General features: G+C 43.0%; 1 protein-coding gene across 1 annotated transcript in view; it reads left to right on the forward strand.

Moving 5' to 3' along the window:
• SPON2 (spondin 2) overlaps positions 1-6,983 on the forward strand; it is a 28,739-nt gene extending 21,756 nt beyond the window's left edge. The window contains exon 6 of the mRNA XM_089692290.1: positions 930-6,983. Within this exon, the coding sequence (XP_089548416.1) occupies positions 930-1,108 (179 nt within the window). The 3' untranslated portion in view covers positions 1,109-6,983. The remainder of the gene's footprint in view (positions 1-929) is intronic.
• Positions 6,984-15,592: the final 8,609 nt, after the last annotated feature.

Genomic DNA, 15,592 nt, shown 5'->3' on the forward strand with positions numbered 1-15,592 from the left:
AATGAAATGGTTCAGAATTTGGATTTTTTTGTTATTTTGAAAAGCATAATGAATATTTTCCTGGTACAGCTGCTGAATTCCGGCGGGAGGCAGAGGAGAAGAAGCCGGATTTCATAGAATAGAAGTCTATGGTTCAGTGCAGCTAACCCACAGGAAAGCTGCAGGTGCACTGCGCTGCACCCGCATATCAGTGTAAAAGCAGACTAATAGTTGTTAAGCCTTTTATGGGTGCTAATATGCCCATTGCAAAAACACAGTGTATTGTGTGTTGTTTTCCAGCTTCTGCTGGCATTGTTGCCCATCTCCAGGCTATTAGAATGGTCCTAGACGAAGAGTACTTGGTATTACTCTGTCTGGGACTGGAGCCAGCTCTACTGAGGAAGCATTGGCTCATGCGGCTCATGCTATCTCCATGGCCATCTGCTTCCTCCACTGCTAACTCCAACTCGATTCACTCTGATGCTCTGGGATGGCGGGTCAGCAAGCCTGGATCGCAATCAACAGGCATGACCCTGGGCATGTGCTTCCCTGGTTTGAGGTCAAGGGCCACATCAGAGAGCTCTGATGGCCACTTATGGCCATCAGGCCACAGGTTGAGAACCCCTGATATGGACAGTCAGTGATTTGGACAGCAGGTGAAGCGGTATGTGGCACTGGGTAAGTTGGAGAAATGGACATGGTCCCACAAGGGTGTAAATCTAGCTCTTCAGTCACCCAAATGTTGTACCCATACAAAAAAAAAAGAAAGTATAAGTGAAAATATGCCATAATGATGTCTTAGTGGATATTTCGGAGTTCCGTACAATGTGGTGAGGTAGTACTTTAGTTTGGTTTCCAGCTCCATCTAGTGACAAGATGCAGTATGCACTTGGCGAATGCTTTCTTTGCTGTGTATGACAGGCATTCTCTACATCATTTGTGTATTTCAGGAACACCCCTGGATTGTGAGGTCTCTGTCTGGTCTTCCTGGGGTCTCTGTAAAGGCAGCTGCGGATCTAATGGGGTGAAGACCAGGACCAGGTACATACGCCTGAAACCGGCCAACAATGGAACAGCCTGTCCGATGCTCACAGAAGACAGAGAATGTGAACCAGAAAACTGTGTATAGGAAATAGAATAATAATAACTTATTTTAGGAGTAGCATCAAAGTATTAGTTGTAAATGTTATCCAAGACAATAGAAATTCATTGTGTGACCATTATCAACCAGATGTGTCTTGAAGTTTATAATTAATACAGATACATTCAACTAAGACTCAGTGATTATAAGCTGAGCAAAGGATAAAAATGTGGAATTATGAACACCGGAGCATGTTAATAGAGATCAATCAGTACATCCGCCTGATATAAATTACATTGACTCCAATTTCAGGATGCTTCTGGCTCAGTTCATAGCTTGGGACTATGTGGCACATAATATTTTATCCAGTGTTGGACCCATATTGCAGCTTGAAAATTTACCTGACACACTCTTAATTGTTAAAAGTCAGTCCCTTCAAAACAGATATGACTAAAGTAGATCTAAACTACTAGTGTTCAGATTTCCTGATATAGAGGCCTCAAGTGTGGCCCCTGATATCTTCAAAGAGCCACACATAACATTCAGTAAATGTAATGCTATAGAAAGCTGTCAGAGACTGTAGACATGCAACAGGAGATGGTCAGAGACTACAGGCATGCCACAGGAGATGTCAGTGACTGCAAATTTGCTGCAGGAGATGGTCACAGACTACAGGTATGGTGCAGGAGATGGTCACAGACTACAGGTATGGTGCAGGAGATGGTCACAGACTACAGGTATGGTGCAGGAGATGGTCACAGACTGCAAATTTGATGCAAGAAATGGTTACAGACTGCAGATATGGTGCAAGAAATGGTTAGGGACTGCAGATTTGGTGCAGGAGATGGTCAGTGATGGCAGATATTGTGCAGGAGATGGTAAGAGACAACAGATAAGGTGCAGGAGATGGTCAGAGACTGCAAATGTGATGCAGGAGATGGTCAGAAACTGCAGATATGGTGCAAGTGATGGTTAGAGGCTACAGATATGGTGCAGGAAATGGTCAGTGATGACAGATATGGTACAGGAGATGGTTAAGGACTACAGTTATGGTGCAGGAGATGGTCACAGATTGCAAATTTGATGCAAGAGACGGACAGAGACTGCAGATATAGTGCAAGAGATGGTTATGGACTACATATATGGTACAGGAGATGGTCAGTGACAGCAGATATGGTGCAGGAGATGGTAAGAGACTACAGATATGGTGCAGGAGATGGTCAGAGACTACAGTTATGGTACAGGAGATGGTCAGAGACTACAGACAAGGTGCAGGATATGGTCAGAGACTGCAAATGTGATGCAGGAGATGGTCAGAGACTGCAAATATGGTGCAAGAGATGGTTAGAGGCTACAGATATGGTGCAGGAGATGGTCAGAGATAGCAGATATGGTGCAGGAGATGGTAAGAGACTACAGATATGGTGCAGGAGATGGTCAGAGACTACAGTTATGGTACAGGAGATGGTTAAGGACTACAGTTATGGTTCCGGAAATGGTCACAGATTGCAAATTTGATGCAAGAGACGGTCAGAGACTGCAGATATAGTGCAAGAGATGGTTAGGGACTACAGATATGGTACAGAAGATGGTCAGTGACAGCAGATATGATACAGGAGATGGTTAAGGACTACAGTTATGGTGCAGGAGATGGTCACAGATTGCAAATTTGATGCAAGAGATGGTCAGAGACTGCAGATATAGTGCAAGAGATGGTTAGGGACTACATTTATGGTACAGGAGATGGTCAGAGACTGCAAATGTGATGCAGGAGATGGTCAGAGACTGCAGATATGGTGCAAGTGATGGTTAGAGGCTACAGATATGGTACAGGAGATGGTCAGTGATGGCAGATATGGTAGAGGAGATGGTTAAGGACTACAGTTATGGTGCAGGAGATGGTCACAGATTGCAAATTTGATGCAAGAGATGGACAGAGACTGCAGATATAGTGCAAGAGATGGTTAGGGACTACAGATATGGTACAGGAGATGGTCAGTGACAGCAGATACGGTGCAGGAGATGGTAAGAGACTACGGTTATGGTACAGGAGATGGTCAGAGACTACAATCAAGGTGTAGGATATGGTCAGAGACTGCAAATGTGATGCAGGAGATGGTCACAGACTGCAGATATGGTGCAAGAGATGGTTAGAGGCTACAGATATGGTGCAGGAGATGGTCAGAGACTACAGTTATGGTACAGGAGATGGTTAAAGACTACAATTATGGTGCAGAAAATGGTCACAGATTGCAAATTTGACGCAAGAGACGGTCAGAGACTGCAGATATGGTGCAAGAGATGGTTAGGGACTACAGACATGGTACAGGAGATGGTCAGTGACAGCAGATATGGTACAGGAGATGGTTAAGGACTACAGTTATGGTGCAGGAGATGGTTAAGGACTACAGTTATGGTGCAGGAGATGGTCACAGATTGCAAATTCGATGCAAGAGACGGTCAGAGACTGCAGATATAGTGCAAGAGATGGTTAGGGACTACAGTTATGGTACAGGAGATGGTCAGTGACAGCAGATATGGTGCAGGAGATGGTAAGAGACTACTGATATGGTGCAGGAGATGGTCAGAAACTACAGTTATGGTACAGGAGATGGTCAGAGAGTACAGGTAAGGTGCAGGATATGGTCAGAAACTGCAAATGTGATGCAGGAGATGGTCAGAGACTGCAGATATGGTGCAAGAGATGGTTAAAGACTACACATATGGTGCAGGAAATGGTCAGTGACAGCAGATATGGTGCAGGAGATGGTAAGAGACTACTGATATGGTGCAGGAGATGGTCAGAGACTACAGTTATGGTACAGGAGATGGTCAGAGACTACAGGTAAGGTGCAGGATATGGTCAGAAACTGCAAATGTGATGCAGGAGATGGTCAGAGACTGCAGATATGGTGCAAGAGAAGGTTAAAGACTACACATACGGTGCAGGAAATGGTCAGTGACAGCAGATATGGTACAGGAGATGGTAACATACTGCAAATTTGATGCAAGAGACGGTAAGAGGCTGCACATATGGGGCAAGAGATGGTTAGGGACTACAAATATGGTGCAGGAGATGCTCAGTGACAGTAGTTATGTTGCAAGAGATGGTCAAAAACTACAGGTATGGTGCAGGAGATGGTCATAAACTGCCAATTTGATGCAATAGATGGTCAGATACTGCAGATGTGGTGCAAGAGATGGTTAGAAACTACTGATATGGAGCAGGAGATGGTCAGTGACAGCAGATACTGTATGTGACAGGAGAAGGTTAGGGATTACAGATATGTTGCAGGAGATGATTAGAGGCTGCAGATATGGTGAAGGGGATGGTCAGAGTACAAATATGGTGCAGGAGATGGTCAGAGACTGCAAACATGCTATAATGCTATAGTTGCTGTCAACATTTGAATACAAAAATAAATAAAAAATATGTCTTACTTGCCTGCTCTGTGCAATGGTTTTGCACAGAGAAGCCCTGATTCCTCCTCTTCTTGGGTCCCGCACCAACACTCCTGGCTCCCCCCCCCCCACTGAGTGCCCACCATAGCAAGGTGCTTTCTATGGGGTTACTTGTGCAGGCTTGCCACAAGCTGGCTCTGTATGTCCATAGACTCGGTCCCGCCCCACACTCCCTCCTCACTGGCTGTGTCTGAGCCAATGAGGAAGGAGAAAGCTGAGAGAGTTGCTGCTCTTGTGCACATTGCTAGATCAAGATCGGGCTCAGGTATGTATAGGGGGGGGATACTGATGTTTTTTTTATCTTAACACAGAGAATGCAAAACCTTCAGCCTTTAGAAGCACTTTAGCAGGATATTACATGAGACTGCTAGAGATCACTGCTATTACAACCCATTTAAAAATCAATGCTTCCATATGTATGGCCCTTACCACCCCCACATTTGATATGTCTCTCAGCAGGATCCATTATAAAATATCAGAGAAAAAAAACCCTCAAAAAGGAAAAGGAATGGACAGCACAGAAACAAAGTAAAACAGAGTAAAAAAAATAAAGCAAGCCATTCTATGCATTAAGGTAAAAACCTCTTTGTAAGCAGCTCTCTCTCCTCATTGGCTCCTGTTGCTGTCAATCTTATGGACACACAGAGCCAGCACGGGAGTGAGTATGCACATGTGCCCCCAAATCACCAAGTAGCGCTGCACCTTGTGAATGGTCCTGCAGTCCTCTGGGACCTGTCACATGTCCCAGAAGACTACGGGGAGGGAGGGAGGACAACTTCTGCTTCCAATCGCCTAGGCAATCAGAGTAGAAGTGGGAGCAGGTACTTGTCAAAATTGGGTACCTGCTCCCCCCTGCTCTCCAAAGGTGCCAATCCTTAACAGGGACTGGGGGATGAAGCCTTAAAGTGGAACTTCCCCTTTTGGGTGCTTTAAGGCTACTAGATGCAACTGACGATCATAGGAGAGAATCATATTACAAACAATACAGCGATTATTCGCTGTATAAATACTTGAGGTATCCACATTGCATAATTAATATACACAGAACCCATAATATCATAAACAATTGCCATGTGCTATACACTATATATTTAAAGTTATACTAAAGGTTCGTTTTCTTTTTTTTAAAATACACGTCCTACTTACCTGCTCTGTGCAATGACTTTGCACAGAGCAGCCTCGAATCCTCCTGTTCTCAGGTCCCCCTGACTCCTCCCCCCTGCTGAGTGTCCCAGAGCAAGCTGCTTGCTCTGGGGGCACTCGTGAGTGCTTGCTCCTGAGCTGCCTCTGTGTTTCCGTGAGGCACACAGAGCACAGCTTGGCCCCCACCCCTGCTCCCTCCTCACTGGCTGTGAGTGACAGCAGCAGGAGCCAAGGGCTCCCTCCGCTGTGTCTGAGCCATTGAGGAGGGAGAGACCTGGAAGAGCCGCTGCTCTTGTGCTCATCACTACATCAAGATCGGGCTTGGGTAAGTATTGCAGGGGGGTTAAAGGGGGGCAGCTGCACACTGAAGGATTTTACCTTTAGGCATAGATGGTAAAAAAAACCTTCAGACTTTACATCCACTTTAATACTTTCATCATTTGTATTCTTTTTTATATCTCAGTGTCACTGATCTATTTCAGCTGCTTTTTGTGCACACATTCCAGCACTGGCTGCACCTCCCTGCTTAGGGTGGGCTTCCTGATAGTAACAACGGTGGAATACACCCGCACTATAAGTGTAAGTACAGCCCCTTGTAGCCTCTACCAGTGGTGCAGGTGACAGGGTGACCACACAGGAGCACTATTGGGAGGCAGTTGTCACCCCATAACAGGAAGTGGCTGAGCACAAATGTTCATGGCAGGAACACCAGGTATTACTCAATAAAAGCTGCAGATTTGAAAAAGATTGAAAACAAATTTTGATTTACATGTTGAAGCACACATGAGGTTTTAGTGATTGGATTTAGATCTACTTTAGGCTTCCCAGTGGACTTCTTGGCTCAGCCTCCCCTCCTCTTTAGTCCTCCTGCTGTGTCATATGTAATGTAAATGTAGAATTTAACATATAGTATGCTCCCATTTTTATTATAAACATGTCATTGTGTATTGTATCATGAAAATATTCCACACTGTGCCTTAATAAACTGCTTATCACAAAAATTTTCATCCATGTTAATCAGAAACTGCCACTTTGTCTGAATGCCAGTCCTATAATGGCACCTGATGTATTTATATCCGTACTTTAAAAGCTGTATTGTAATTTGGGAAACAACTGTCATTTCATGCTGACTGTTCTTGCAGTTTGCTTTTGCTACTTTTTGCTCATTCTCATGGCCCCCTCTTGTGGCTGGATACGGGATACATCCATCTTGTATCGTTACTTTAAGGTGATGTCTTTATTTCACTACTACTATAATGTATATGTGAGCTCAAATATGAAACAATAAGTGGAAGAATAAAGACATGGTTTAATTTAATTTTCACTTTTGCTCTGTTCTGTTTCTTGCTTTCTCCAAGTGGAAAGTGTTAAATAGCGAGCCTTACAGAGTATTTAACCCCTTGAACACCAGGCCTATTCTGGCACTTTATGTTTACAAGTAAAAAGTATTTTTTCACTAGAAAGTTACTTAGAACCCCCTAAACTTTATATATATATATATATATATATATATTTAGCAGAGGCCCTAGAGAATAAAATGGTGGTTGTTGCAATTTTGTTATGTCACACAGTATTTGTGCAGTGGTCTTTCAAACACTTTTTTGGGGGAAAAAATACGATTTGATGAATTTTAACAGTAGAAAACACAATATATAGTCCAATGTTTTGGTAGAGTATAAAAGATGATGTCACACTGAGTAAATAGATACCTACCTACCATTTCATGCTTTAAAATTGCGTACACTCGTGGAATGGTGAAAAATTACGATATCTCAATAGGCGGCACTTTAAAAAATGTTTACAGGTTACCAGTTTAGAGTTACAAAGGAGGTCTAGCACTAGAATTATTGCTCTTGCTATAATGTTTGCAGCAATACCTCACATGTGTGGTGCGCTTTAACAGAGGACACTCTAGAACAGGGATATTGAGCTAAAATTCATGGTCCGGTCATTAAAATTTTCATCCAGCAGAGATCCGAGTCTTATGTTTGTGCTATGGCTCGGTTTCTTCATATCACAGCCCCTCCCTCTATCATTACAGTTTCCCCTTTGCATCACAGCCCTCTCCACATCACAGTTCCCCTTTATACCACAGCACCCCCTTTTACATTGCAGAACCCCCTCTTTACATCACAGCACCCCCTTTTCAATTTAGCCCCTTCTTTACATTACAGTGCCTGCTTTACATCACAACCCCTCTTTGCATCCAAGTCCCCACATTTTACATCACAGCACCTCCTTTACTTAAATGCCTTGTGCCCCCCCTTCATATCACAGCTCCCCACCCTTTACATCAATGTCCTCAGTCCCCACCTCACATCACAGTCCCCTTCCCCTTCACATCAGTCACCCCTTTACATCACAGCCCCCTTCCTTGCATTCCTGTCCCCTTCACAGCCCCCTATACTTGAATCCCAGTCACCATCACAGGTCCCCTTCCTTTCACCCCAGTTCCATTTACAACCCCCCTCCCTTGCTTGCATCTCAGTCCCCTTCACAGCCCCCCTTCCTTGTATCCCAGTCCTCTATACAGCCCCCTTTTTTGCACCCCAGTCCCCTTTACAGCCTCCCCCTAACTTGGATCTCAGTCCCCTTCATAGCCCCCCTTACTTGCATCCCAGTCTGCTTTACAACCCCCTTCCTACCACCCCAGTCCACTTTACAGTCCCCCACTTACTTGCACCCCAGTCCCCTTTACAACCCCCCTTCCTTGCATCCCAGTCCCCTTCACAACCCCTCTTCTTTGTACCCCTGTCAACTTCACTACCCCCCTTTCTTGCACCCCAGTCAACTTCACAGCCCCCTTCCTTGCACCCCAGTCACCTTCACAGTCCCCCTTCCTTGCACCCCAGTCCCCTTCACAGCCCCCTTCCTTGCACCCCAGTCCCCTTCACAACCCCCCTTCCTTGCAACCGAGTACCCTTTACAGCCCTCCTTTTTTGTACCCCAGTCCCCTTTACAGCCCCTCCTTACTTGCATCTCAGTCCCTTTACAGCCCTCTTTTTTTGTATACTGGTCCTCTACATAGCCCCCCTTCTTTCCTTGCAGCCCAGTCCCCTTTATATGGAATGAATACCCCTCCCTTTCATTACCACCTGCCAACTGATCCCTCCTCTAATCTTTTCAATCTTACCTTACACAGCAGGTGGACGGCAGAAGGCATGGCATGTCTGGACAGAGGGCGGGACATGTGGGACATGCTTTTCATATTAACATGCCGTGCCTTCTGCCTTCTCCCAGCTATAAGGATGAATGCTGTGGTGGCGGCGGGGGAAGGGGGGGGGGGAGCTGGTAGAGGACATCTAGGCTGCCAAGTGGCGGAGCTGCCATCTGTATAGGACGGTCTTTCATTCCGTTTGTAGACCGCAATCTGCCATTTAGTAATATCTGTTCTATAAGTAGTTAACTCCTTCACGGTAGACCTCTAGTGTACCGTACTTGATGATCCTCCTCAGTCTTCAGCTAGGTAGCCCAGGAAGGCAGACAGCCCCAGGCTGGGTCTCTCTCCCCCAGGGCAAAGCCCCTGCTGTTCTAGGCCCCAGACTAGTTATGCACACTCCAGCCCCCTGCTGCTCACCTTCTCAACAAAAGATTGGCTGAGGTTGAGGCTGCATGAATATTCAGCACAGGGTCTGCTTCTCCCAACCCACTATATTGAAGAACTTATTGGAATGCAGGAACCTGCAGCCAGTAGAACCCCAAACAATTCCTGCTCCACTGGCTACAGAGGAGCCAAAAACTAAACTTACCAAAGGGTGCAATACGGAAGCCTCAACCACCAGGACAGTGTGTCCATGGAACCTGTCTGACCGCTCAGCTGCCACAAGTGCAGTCTCAAGACCACCACCTGCTCTTATTGGAGCCAGCTGCTACATACACTTACAGATGTAGACTATGCTCCTCTGATCCAAAAGGCCCATGACATCCCCTGCAGTAATGTCATTGTTCCTTATATGCTTGCATCCACTGCAAGCATATACTGCATCCAGTAACAAGTCTTTGCAGTGACTTTTGTAAACTTTACTGAACAATATTTTTTTTTTACCACGTTGTACCCCCTTTATGACCAGAGAATTATTTGCTGTTCAGCACTGCACTATATTAACTGGCAATTGCTCGATCATGCAGACTGTACCCAAATTAAATTTATATAATTTTTTCACACAAATAGAGATTTCTTTTGATGGCATTTGATCACTACTGGGTTTTTTTTTTTTGCAATATAAACAAAAAATACTGACAATTGTGAAAAATCCCCCAATATTTTCTACTTTCTGTTATAAAACATATTCAATAAAAAAAATAAAGAAGCAAACTCCTTCATAATTTTAGGCCAAAATATATTCTGCTACATGTCTTTGGTAAAAAAATCCCAATAAGTGTATATTCATTTGTTTGTGCAAAATGTATAGTGTCTACAAACTATGGTATGTTTACTGTATTTACTGGAATTTAGCTGGTTTCCATTTTGCCCAAGCATCTAGATTCCACTGAGGCAAGCTCCACTACCACTCACATACAGGTGAAACTTGGAAAAATAGAATATCGTGCAAAAGTTCATTTATTTCAGTAATGCAACCTAAAAGGTGAAACTAATATATGAGATAGACTCATTACATGCAAAGCAAGATAGTTCAAGCCGTGATTTGTCATAATTGTGATGATTATGGCTTACAGCTCATGAAAACCCCAAATCCACAATCTCAGAAAATTAGAATATTGTGAAAAGGTGCAATATTCTCGGCTCAAAGTGTCCCACTCTAATCAGCTAATTGAGCCATAACACCTGTAAAGGGTTCCTGAGCCTTTAAATGGTCTCTCAGTCTGGTTCAGTAGGAATCACAATCATGGGAAAGACTGCTGACCTGACAGTTGTGCAGAAAACCATCACTGAATTGCAAAAGAAGTTGGATGTTCCCAAAGTGCTGTATCAAAGCACATTAATAGAAAGTTATGTGGAAGGGAAAAGTGTGGAAGAAAAAGTTGCACTAGCAGCAGGGATGACGTCAGCCTGGAGAGGATTGTCAGGAAAAGGCCATTCAAAAGTGTTTACTGTATTTACTGGAATTTACGCAGCTATGACACTATACTAGTAATGGCGGTGATCAGTGACTTATAGTGGGATTGTGATGGTGTGATGGGCACAGGGGCGGAGTGACCATTGGTAAACTCTGGCACTGCCCGAGGGCCCGTGGTCAGTAGGGGGCCCCATGAGATGCCCCTGGTACCTTTTTCATAGGCTTTTTTGAGTTTGGGCAAGGACACAGGGGCCCCATGATCCCCTATTGCCCGGGGGCCCCATGAGTTGTCAGTCCGCCCCTGGACGGGCACACTAGTCTGGTACTAGCTGATGCTGCCTTGGAGGTACATTGGCTAACTCAGGGCTTGACATATTTGTTTTTTTATCTAGGAGCCAGCTAAAAAAAAGTTAGGAGCCAGTTTTTTTTAACTAACAAAACTTTATTTTCTGTTCAGAGTATAAAATGGCAGCATAAAATAAAAGCTATAAATTACTTATACTTACCCTGCCGGTCCCATAAGGCAGGCAATTATAAGTAATGTATGGCTTTTATTTTATTTACCAGTAATTCATTTAAAAAGCTGTATCATTCAGTTACAATGTTACTGAATGTGACAGCTTTCTCACTTGGTAATTTCAAGGGATATCACACAATATTACTGCAAAGGTTTAAGAAATGCTAACTTTCAGTAAAACAACACACTAAAGTTAATTTTAGGGCACAAAAACACAATACATTACTCAATTCTTTGGTAAAATATAAAAGTTGAGGTTGATACCCAACATGTCAAACTTTAAATTTAACGTGTGCCCATGAAATGGCAACATATATTTATTTTTTCTATAGGCGACTCTTTAAAATCTCGCTATTGGTCATCAGTTTAGAGTTATGGAGGTGGTCTGGTGCTAAAATTATTGCTTTCATTCCGGTGTGAAAGGCTATATGTGTGTATCACAATTGATATTTTCATGCGTAGGCATCCCAATGCATGTGTTTACGTTTGTACGTGCATATATGTGGGGATGAGTGGGGCACTCAACTTTTTTTTTTGGGGGGGGGGGGCCGCAGAGATTTTATGTGCATGGGTGTAACTTGAATTTTTTACAATTAAAAAAAAATATTTTTTTCATGATTTTTTTTGTGACAGGTTCTCTTTAATGAGACATCCTGGGTCTAGAAGACCCTGCATGTCTCCCTGAATGTAATGCCGGTATAACAAACCACTGGGCGCTGATAACCATAATGTGATGCTGTGGCACATTGAAAATAAGGCTAATCCCACAGCTGCTCTAATACCATCTAGGAGTAATATGTAGAAAAGAAGGAAATAAATATAGAACGCTATTGGTGTAGAGCCAAGAGTTGGTACTGGTGTGACTACTAGATAATAATAATATGTCCAAACAACAGACAGTATGTCCAAAATAAAAGGAGTTTTATTGTCCACTAATAAGACTCATAAAAGCATCAGCAAAACGTTATATATCCAATGAGGATCGATAAAGTGACAAGCAATACAATATGGCATATAAACCATGCTGGTGGTAGATAATTAAATGGCTTGCTGCTGGAGTACATCTAATGGCAGCTGTTTCCATCTTTTGATTCGAGGATACAGGACTTTTATCTAAGACCTGGGACATATGGTCCCCAAAGATATCCTTGACTACATGTAGCTATGTGGCTCATATAAAATGACCATCCAACCGTATATTGCATATTTTTGTAATTCATTTTATGGTACATGATCTTCCTGTGCTTTTAAAAAAAATTATTATTGGTATATGGTTTCATTGCAGCAGAATAAAAAAAAAAAGGGATATATGTACACATTCATTAGCGTACATTTTACATATAATACAATAAAAAATAATATCAACTTAATTTTTTCCTTTTTGTTTTTTGTTTCCTCTCATGGCACCCGATAGGTCAAATAGGCTACAACTGATTTTTTATCAAATTTATTTGCCTAGTGATGAGTTAAAGAACCAACCTAATGATACTGTTCAAATGCCAAAAATAAAAGGAGGGAATTCTTCCCATCCCTCTCATATGGAAGAATTTGAAATTAGGATGAGAAAAGCTTTCTTTCAGTTACAGCACGGGAAAACTTATGAAAATACACAGTGGTGGGACCTCTTGTTTCTTCGTAAATATCTGGAACTGAAGGTCACCCCATGGGGTCTAAGGATTAACAAGCATTGTGTTTTTTTAGATAATGACCTCAAAAAAGAGTGGGAACTTATTTCAGAATTTTGTACTACAAAATGGATTTATATCTTAGTCCAAAAAAGGGAGAGACGATTAGGTGTCGCTCAGAAACGGGTCTCAGAGAAGGAGACATTAGTACTGCATCTCCTGCTTATATTCTTGGTGTGAAGTATTGGAGAAGAATATACGTAAACATGAATATAAAATGGTTAGCAAAAAAACTGGTAAATTTGAATGTGATATTGAGGATTATAAGAATGGGCGTATTTTCAATTGGAAATGCCCAGGTGCCTCAAGGACAACCAACTTTATCCCAACTAATACAATACAGACCTCAAAATGACCTCATAAGTATAAGAAGGCTCAAAATAAACCCTATGAAAATAAATCAGAGGGAAATAACCTTAAATCAATGCATGAGAAGTTAGTTTCCATGTCGCCCAAACATCTAGATCCCACTGAGGCAAGCTCCACTACCACTCACATACAGGTGAAACTCGGAAAATTAGAATATTGTGCAAAAGTTAATTTATTTCAGTAATGCAACTTAAAAGGTGAAACTAATATATGAGAAAGACTCATTACATGCAAAGCAAGATAGTTCAAGCTGCGATTTGTAATAATTGTGATGATTATGGCTTACAGCTCATGAAAACCCCAAATCCACAATCTCAGAAAATTAGTATATTGTGAAAAGGTGCAATATTCTCGGCTCAAAGTGTCCCACTCTAATCAGCTAATTAAGCCATAACACCTGCAAAGGGTTCCTGAGCCTTTAAATGGTCTCTCAGTCTGGTTCAGTAGGAATCACAATCATGGGAAAGACTGCTGACCTGACAGTTGTGCAGAAAACCATCATTGACACCCTCCATAAGGAGGGAAAGCCTCAAAAGGTAATTGCAAAAGAAGTTGGATGTTCCCAAAGTGCTGTATCAAAGCATGTTAATAGAAAGTTATGTGGAAGGGAAAAGTGTGGAAGAAAAAGGTGCACTAGCAGCAGGGATGACTTCAGCCTGAAGGATTGTCAGGAAAAGGCCATTCAAAAGTGTTGGGGACTTTCACAAGGAGTGGACTGAGGCTGGAGTCAGTGCATCAAGAGCCATCACACACAGACGGATCCTGGACATGGGCTTCAAATGTCGTATTCCTCTTGTCAAGCCACTCCTGAACAACGTCAGAAGCTTCTTACCTGGGCTAAAGAAAAACAGACCTGGTCTGTTGCTCAGTGGTCCAAAGTCCTCTTTTCTGATGAGAGCAACTTTTGCATCTCATTTGGAAACCAAGGACCCAGAGTATGGAGGAAGAATGGAGAGGCACACACTGCAAGATGCTTGAAGTCCAGTGTGACGTTTCCACAGTCTGTGTTGATTTGGGGAGCCATGTCATCTGCTGGTGTTGGTCCACTGTGCTTCATTAAGTCCAGGGTCAACGCAGCCGTCTACCAGAAGATTTTGGAGCACTTCATGCTTCCTTCCGCGGACGAGCTTTATGGGGATGCTGACTTCATTTTCCAGCAGGACTTGGCACCCGCCCACACTGCCAAAAGCACTAAAACCTGTTTCAATGACCATGGGATTACTGTGCTTGATTGGCCAGCAAACTCGCCTGACCTGAACCCCATAGAGAATCTATGGGGCATTGCCAAGAGAAAGATGAGAGACATGAGACCGAACAATGCAGAAGAGCTGAAGGCCGCTATTGAAGCATCCTGGTCTTCCATAACACCTCAGCAGTGCCACAGGCTGACAGCTTCCATGCCACACCACATTGAGGCAGTAATTGCTGCAAAAGGGGCCCAAACCAAGTACTGAGTACATATGCATGCTTATACTTTTCAGAGGTCCGATATTGTTCTATGTACAATCCTTGTTTTATTGATTGCATGTAATATTATAATTTTCTGAGATTGTGGTTTTGGGGTTTTCATGAGCTGTAATCCATAATCATCACAATTATGAAAAATCACGGCTTGAACTATCTTGCTTTGCATGTAATGAGTCTATCTCATATATTAGTTTCACCTTTTAAGTTGCATTACTGAAATAAATGAACTTTTGCACGATATTCAAATTTTTCGAGTTTCATCTATAGATGTTCATACATGTACATTAGCTCAAGATCACCCTAACATTGATGATAACAGCAAGCCATCTGACAGGGAGGAAATAGATGGAGGACAAAGTGTCACTTCACCTACCTCCCTTTTGAACATTCCATGTTCCACCTCCAACACTGCCAACGCCTCTCTGGGCGCTTCTATTAATACACTGAACTTACTATGTAAGTCTATGCTGTCACCACCCACAATATATACAGCCCATTATCACTGGTGTGGGTCCCACAAATAATTAATAAAAAGATAGCAGCAGTTTTTTGTATAGCACTACCCTCTAGAGGGCCGCTGGATTTGTTTTGGGGCCCCCTATGCTCTGCAACATGCATTTTCCACACTTGCACATTTAAAGTGAGTAAACAGTCCTTGTGCTGACTCTTAGTTGTTTTTATGAAGAGGTTAACAACTTGGATGGGGTCTATGGGTATATGGGATGCCCTAGGAACTGAAAACCTGATGAATACTTCTTAGCAATGTAAGCTGTGTACCGGGGTGGGCTCCCCAGGATACAGTGAAGTCATGAACGAGAAAAGCAACCCCAACACCAGCTTTTGCCACAACTGAATTTTACTTAGATGTGGC

The sequence above is a fragment of the Staurois parvus genome, unplaced genomic scaffold, assembly GCF_062004578.1.
Source record: "Staurois parvus isolate SC_StPar_1 unplaced genomic scaffold, SC_StPar_1.0 ptg000581l, whole genome shotgun sequence".
Taxonomy (NCBI): Eukaryota; Metazoa; Chordata; class Amphibia; order Anura; family Ranidae; genus Staurois; species Staurois parvus.